Raw genomic sequence first — 7,590 nt, 5'->3', positions numbered from 1 at the left:
CTGGCCTCTCTGTCCTTTGTCATGGCAGCAGAAAGCTAGTGACTGAAAATGCTGCAGTGCACTTTGGAGGTACAAGAAATACCTGGCCAACAGGGTCGCACACTGCAAGGCTCCACTGATGTACCAACCACAACTGTGCAATGCTGGGGCTACATTACCTGGATGGCATTGCCGATTGGGGCTCCAGGGGCACCCTCCGTGCTGGGTTTGGAGACAGCGGGTGGCATGATGCACTGCCCCAGGGGCTGGGGAGCAGGCGGGTAGGTACCCTGCAGCACTGGCTGCCCCGCGGGGACGGGCGCGGGCTGAAAGCTGGGCATGCCTGGGAGTGGTGCTGGAGCCGGAGGCTGCTGCATCTGAGACTGCGGATCCGGTAGTGGGTTCATGATGGGTGACATGATGGGAACTGGGGGCAAGAAGTTATCAGGGACCTGGGGGAAAAAAACCCAAACAAACAGTGTATTTATGTTAGTGTGGCTGCCGCAGGCAAAGCACAATGCTCAGCTCCTACAGATGTCCCAACCCACAGCACTTGTGAGCTCTGCTCAGCACAGTGCCGAGCCCCCAGGGGCAGGTAATATTTCACTCTGACTAAGCAAACCCATTCTTCTGGATGTAACTGCATGGTAAGAAGCGCCCTGGGGCAGCAATACCCTCCAGTGTTTCCAGCCCTGTGTGCTCTGCCTGGCCTCCTGCCTGCACAGGGCAGGAGCAGTCTGCCCAGCCTGAGCCAGCACAGGAGTGAGTGCAGCAGCCTCACATCAGAGCCGCTCTCCCCCTTCTGCTGAAGGCACAAACCAGAGATTTGTTAGACCAGCACTACAATCCTGGAATCATTCAGGTTGGCAAAGACCTCAGGGATCATCAAGTCCAACCGTCAACCCAACCCCACCCAACCCACTAACCCATGTCCCAAAGCACCACATCTACACGTTTCTTGAACCCCTCCAGGGATGCTGACTCCACCATTCTGCTCCAGAACCCAAATAATCTATCCCTCCCTGACTAACTGAAGAACAGTGCACTAATGAAAACTAACCCACATCTACATCTGTTCTTACTATTGGGTCATTCTATTTAGATTTGTGTGTCTTACTTTCAAGGGTACATTTCTGTCCATGCAGTAGATAGCTCACTGCTAGAAACACGCACCAACAAAGCTTCCAAAAGCCTTGCAAGCTTCTGGCAAACAGGTTTGTATTAAGAGAGATAACAAGCACACTTCAGATTCATCCCTAACCATCCACCAGTCTTTACAGAGGGTCATTTTGGAAACCATTCAGTAGAGGGAAGAAACAAGAAAATGAGCTACTGACCTCTTCTATGTGTCATACAGGAATCCAAACAAAAGAAAGAGCTCCCATAGGACTGTGCACCTTTCTTTGGGTGTGCACAGAAAAAAAGGAAAGATTACAGAACCCTGAAAGCTCCCCTGAATGAATTATTCCAGAATTAAGCTAGTGGTTTGGGACAGCAAGAAAAATATTCCCAATACAGCACCAACAAAACCAGTTATAAAAGCAATGAATCATAGCAGTAAATTTTTGGGTGGTGGGTAAGTTCATAGGTGGAAAACAGTTGCAAATTATGCCGTGCCTTGACATGCAAGATGGTTTTTCTATTTTACAACAGCTCATGCGGTGAGTCATTTTATAATATCCTAAGCTACCCCCTCATACAGTGGACATAAGGGAAACAAACAGAAACATTTCTGTCAGGTTTGTTAAATACTTAACAGGGAATGCCTGTTAAAACATGACTCATTTAGAAGAGAGACAACCCTCAAGCCCTAGCGATGGCAGAAATTGTGGCTGTGACACACACACTCACAGGAGTGGCAAAAACCCCGTTTCCAGAAGGCTGCTTCTTCAGCTCTCAAGTCCAGCAGTTATTCTCACTGACAACTTTGCTCCTTCTACCCAAGAGCCTAAAGCCCTGAAAGGCAGCATGCCAGCTCCTGTGCGACGAACATCCCAGCACTGGGGCCAACAGTAGCACACAGAGAATCCCCTATCCATCCTCCAAAAGCTTTTTCAGCTTGAACTGCACAGATCAAACCCCAAAGGTTAAGGGAGACTTCTGCCTCACCTTCACCCAGACCCTATCTTGCCTCCTCCAAATTTTTATTTTCTCCCCACACTTTACAGACTCCAGACTGACTCTTGCTTCCCGAATGCACCAGGCTCAGAGAGCAGCAGCTGATGCAGACTACTGTGGAGATATGAAAGACTGAAGCAGCACCAGGGGAGGAAAAGGCTCTCTCCACTCTGTGGCAAGCATCCCCAGTTATTCTGGCCTGCTGCAACCTAAATCCGTTTTACAAAACTACATTGTCTCCAGCACAAAAATTGTCTTACTCTGAGATCTCTCAGGGTCAGGCCCGTAATCAGGATAAATTGCTTTCCGCTCCAGCAAAGTCAGTAATCTATAACAATTTACATGGCCTTGTCATTTCACGTGAGTTATCTCCTGCAAAACTCATCTGCTTTACTGCAGATGAGAACAGTCCGAGGTATTTTCTTCCCTCAAACCAGGATCAATGACGTTATTAACAACCACAACTTTAGCAAAAAGCTGCCATCTCTTTAGAGGCTTAAATATTTTGAGAGAGACAATGCATACTGGTGAGGCACGAAGGCCACTTCTGCTCACAAGGTGCAGTTTTTGTTCGCTGCTAGCCCTTCTTTTTCCTTCCCCTGCCAACAAGTTTCCCAGGAGCAGTTTAAGTTACTCCTTTTCAAGCGGTCAGCACTTAATTGTGCCAAGATAGGAGTTCCTCGAGTACCTTCTTCTTCTTGGAAGCTCTGTTCAGGGCAGGAGGGTCGTTCCAGCCGTTCTGAGGCCCTGGGAAAGAAAGGAAAACAGAGACTGTAAGTACCTCAAAGGAGGGCAGGGATGCCTTCTCGAGCTCAGCCAGGCCAGCTCCCCACTGCGGCTCTACCAGCAGGGTCTTGGCAGAGCAGCTCCTGCACCAGCAAGGGCCAGCCAACACTCCAGCAATCCAACCCTTTGGGTTCTGCAGCCACTGCGCAGCTTTGGCATCTTCACCGACTGTTTTCAAGTTTGACAGAAGCTGATTCCTCCTTTTTTTTTTTTTTAATAATTAATTTTTTCTCTTGCAGGAGAAAAATGTTGAACAGCTACCCTCTGAAAAGGCAGGCGGCTACCTGCCCAAAACACAGCTCTGCTGCACAGACTGCATATGTTAAGACAGCTTCCCAGCTACTGGTGAAGGTTTCTCCCACCCGCATCGTATCAGAAGAAATAAGAGTTGTTTTGAACTTCCCTCCCTATGATCACTGCAGTGTTATTATTAACATTAACCAGCAGCAGAGATGTCAGAAAGCAAGGCTGAACGAGAACACCATTAAGCTGCATCCCTTTCCCGAGAGCTGCTGCTGCGATTTCAGCACTGTGATGGATTTATACACAACAGGAAAACGTTGCCCAGCAACATAACGCAGAAAGAAGAGGCATAAGAGGCAAGAGGAGCCTTAAACATTTCACACCAGATTCACCCAGCCACCCTGGAGACACAAAGGAGCCATAAAACCACATTTCCCCCACCAGCTCGAGCACGTTTATGGGTGCTTTGTGTCCCAAAAGCAGAGCAGAGCTCCTGGAGCAACGTGGCAAATCTAGCTGTTTGCACCAAGGGCGATTTGTTTGAAACTGGAAGCAGCACGGAGGATGCCTGAGCAGATTCACCCCGAGTCCGGAGCATTGTTCTGAACCAAACCACCTACTCTTCCAAGAAAGCATCCTCCGTGCAGCTGCAAGATTTGTCCAGCAAAGCTCACATGAATGCGTTAGGAATGGTTCCAATCTCATCGCAGCGGTGTCACTGGCACCACAGCATTATACCTCAGCATTACCGTGGCCTCGCCGAATAATTGGGATTTACTGCCCAAAGCCACAAAAAGCCAACAAAACCAAATCCCCGCTCAATGGACTTTTTCACCACATTGTTTCTCGCTTCGCAGATGATAAATTCACCTTAGACAGCAGAGCTTAATGTCACTGCAGATTTTGCTCAATTTCTGTGAAATTTCATTTGCCCCCCTGAGCTTTTGTTAAACAAGTTCCACATCCAGAGCATGTTAAAGGGGTAAACGAAAAACAATTCTAAACCTCTCTCACATCTGATTTCTTTTTAACCAAAGGGAGTGCCATTCCCAAAAGCCATGTGCCCCAGGGGCTCCTCTGCCCCTCATCCAGAAAATTCCTTCCCAGTGTAACTTCTGCAGTGCTGATGGTGGTAACACACCAAGGAAACCTCCCGGACTGTTACTGCTGTTAGTTTCCTGCAATAATTTGCTTTAAAAAAGGAAAATGAGTATTTGTTTCTGTGGTTAAAAACTCCAGATATGTTGTTATTGGTTTTAATTAAGGAATGGCAAATTTATTTGATTAAAATGTAATCAGCAAAAAGCATTGCACTTCATGGTCTCTGACAAACATATGCATTATTGATATCTGCTCAATTAATTTCATGTAGCGGCTGTAATTGTTTTCAGGTTAGGTGGTACCTAGTTCACCTGCCAAGGGAGAGGTCTGGTCTTGAGCTGGTAGGCTTTCTGCAGATAAAATGCAAAGAAAACTAAAAAAACTATTTTTTTGATTAGCAGTTTAGTTCCAATCAGCACAATAAATCAGGAGAAAAAAAAAGCCTCACCTAATTAAAATGCCAATTTAGAGACAAGTCCTTTGTCCAAACCACCCTGTGGAATTGCTTTGATCTGCTTTTCCCAAAAACAAGCCTGTTGCTCTTCCCATGCAGTAAATCAGTGTTTCTAGTTGTTTCTAACCCATGTTGCAGAGTCCTGGCCCACTTTCTAATCTCTTCTGGTGTTCTCATTTTCTATTCCTACCAGCCAGTGCAACCGACAGACCATCACTCACAGCAACAATCTTCTCACCATCATTTCACCATTCCAAAAAGCTTTTCAGGAGATGTACTCCAAGTACTTGATTTCAAGGTGGACATCAAGTATTTTCCCAAATTAAGGTGCTCTCTCAACTGCATCCAGCACAGAAAAAAAAAAAAAAAAAAAAAAAAGGCAGGCTCACATAGGAGCTTTACACCCATGTGGAAAGACACATCCCCTGCTCAGACTGAGCAACAAACGCAAATGGCAAAATACTGCCCATATAGCCTTCAGCATTTCAAAGAGAGGAGGAACGTCAGCAATGAGGTTACTCCTGTCCCTGGGGTTCGTCTGATGCCCTCATAGCTCTGGTGCAAACCCTTCCCTTAGCTCAGAATTGCTTTAGCACTATTTCAAACAAGATCCAAGACTGAAAATTAACACTCCCTTGGAAGCAGGTTCAAGGATCTATCACAAGATGAGACAGGTTTAAAATGAAATTAAACGCGGGCTTTCTTACACAGCTTAGCATACTGACGCTATATGCATTTGCAAAAATCAGAAGATATTTATACAACTGTTTCTTCTCTAAGTGCACCTTTAAAGTAATTTTCAAGACTTCAAATCTGAAATTTTCTTTCCTTCTTCCCTTACCCTTCTGCCTTTTAATGCATCACACTTGCAAAATGAAACATGACGTTGTCAGATGAGATCATCCCCACACACAAAAGCACACAAAGCCACGATCAGCCTCGCTACGCTGCCCCAGAACATTCCGAGTTAGAGGTGACCTCTCCTTCTGGCTGCAGCTTTCTGGGCTCCTAGGGGATCTCATGCCAAGGCGCCCCTCACCAAGCAACGCAGCTACTCTGGAAAATGCTGGTGGTTAAACATATTAAGCACGTACACTGGCATTTCTGCATTTACAAATTTCCTTCTTATTTATATGGTTTTGAAAGGTGTAATCTAAAAATTGCAAGAGGATGGAGTGTACTCTGCAGATACCTCTCTCTTTTTTTCATAGTTCTCCAGCTGCAGGCAACGGTTGCATGCCAGCAGCCCACCTGCACCAGCCCCTCGGGCTCAGCCCCTCCACGTGCCCTGGAGGCTACCCCTGCCCAAAGCTGGCATTTGCCAGGAATCACAGATGACACCCAAGTTCCTGAAGGTTTGACATTCTGTACTGGCTGCCTTCTCACCATGGCTGCTAGGAAAAATGCAAACATCACCGATAGCTATCCGGAAGTTTTATAAAAAGCGTACTATGGACAATTGTTAGTTTTGAAAGGAAATATGGAAAGGCAATGCTAATAATGGCTGCTTCTATTCCCCTTAGATTAAAGTGACGTAGGCAAGATGTTTTAGACTATGTGGATTACATGATTTTACAAATCGACCAGTATTGTCAGCAATGTCCCTAATTTCTATCTTCTAGAGTGCAGAGGTTCATCCACTCTGAGCATGCTGCATGAACTGTCACTTCACTGTCAATGCAAGGAACTTAGCAAGTGACAAATCTGAAGTGCCTGCCAGTGATGCAAGCACAGCAGAAAAACAGAGAAGAAAAAAGAATTTTCTTGTTCCTCGCACTTATTTGAAGGTGCTGAAGCTATGCTGTCTGCATTATAACATGCTGCTTCACATCCCAGGCCTAGAACCCTATCCGACAAGTCTTCCTCTGCCCAATTCAATAATTTCTCTGGCTTAGAGACAAGTTTGACATGCCCTATAAGATGGGATCAGGAGAGGTAATGGTAGGGCATCTCCAAGAACAGAGAGGACACCAAGTCTGGCTGCAGGATGAAGGGAAAAGGCCCCTTCCCGCCTTGCAGCCCCAGATGCTGCCCTACACCACTCCTGTCTTTTTTTTTGACAGAACAAAAGACCGTTTCTCCCCCAAACACGAGTGTTTGTGTGAAGGCAATGCCACGGGAGACATGGGCTCCCAGCCTCAGGGATGCCAGAAACACCTCCTCATGGGACCGCTGCTGCCGAGACAAAGGCAATGCATCTGCACTGCATCATCTCTAACAGACTTCTAGAAGAAAAGGAGGAGTCACAGTGGGGTCCTTAAGGTCTGCCAGCAGAGTCAGCATCCCTGGAACATCTCTCAAATCCTGCTTAATATTCCCTCCACTCCCTCCTCCCAGGATCCGGTCCTTCACTCTCCAGCTGGACCACCAGGATATGAAGTAGGTTGATGGCCAGGTTTGGAAAAGGACCGGCCATACTTCCGCACAGCCTGACATATGCAAAGCTGTTGTTTCCCAGGCTATTAGCGAAAAGACAAGTTTGTTATCACAAGCAAGGTCACCGTCCCACAGAAACCAGTCATGCCCAGGCAGTCACAAGGAGACACTGGGCCCCACTTAGCGCGTGCTCTCACCATGCGTGCCCAAACGTGCTCTTATGGGTCAGCCACACACACGTGCATTTGATTAACATTCAGGAAAGAGACATGTAAAAGCGTTTCTAAATAACTTTTGATTACCTCTTAAGCCAGTCACAGCTACAGTAAATCCCATCGCACTAAGTGGTTAGGGAATAAATAATGGAAGTGAGCTGATGGCACAGAAAATGCAGTTTGAATTAAATATTCTGCCCATTTCAGGCTTGAAATGCCATTCACAAACACAGTGACAAATTCCATTTGCAGAATTGTTCTGCAAGGAGAATTGGCATCATAACCTCTGCAGTGATTAGGAAAATTTGCTCATTTTTT

General features: G+C 46.4%; 1 protein-coding gene across 1 annotated transcript in view; it reads right to left on the bottom strand.

Moving 5' to 3' along the window:
* Nucleotides 1-158: 158 nt before the first annotated feature.
* The window catches only part of SEC31A (SEC31 homolog A (S. cerevisiae)), a gene marked incomplete at both ends in the record, with an annotated part of 34,111 nt that continues 26,679 nt past the window's right edge, over nucleotides 159-7,590 (bottom strand). Inside the window, 2 exons of the mRNA XM_010078643.1 lie at nucleotides 159-431; nucleotides 2,786-2,844. Of these exons, the coding sequence (XP_010076945.1) occupies nucleotides 159-431; nucleotides 2,786-2,844 (332 nt within the window). The remainder of the gene's footprint in view (nucleotides 432-2,785; nucleotides 2,845-7,590) is intronic.

This window comes from Pterocles gutturalis, unplaced genomic scaffold (genome assembly GCF_000699245.1).
Source record: "Pterocles gutturalis isolate BGI_N339 unplaced genomic scaffold, ASM69924v1 scaffold10643, whole genome shotgun sequence".
Lineage (NCBI taxonomy): Eukaryota > Metazoa > Chordata > Aves > Pterocliformes > Pteroclidae > Pterocles > Pterocles gutturalis.
The sequence above is the reverse complement of the archived record's forward strand: the minus strand, read 5'-3'. Positions and strand labels throughout refer to the sequence as shown.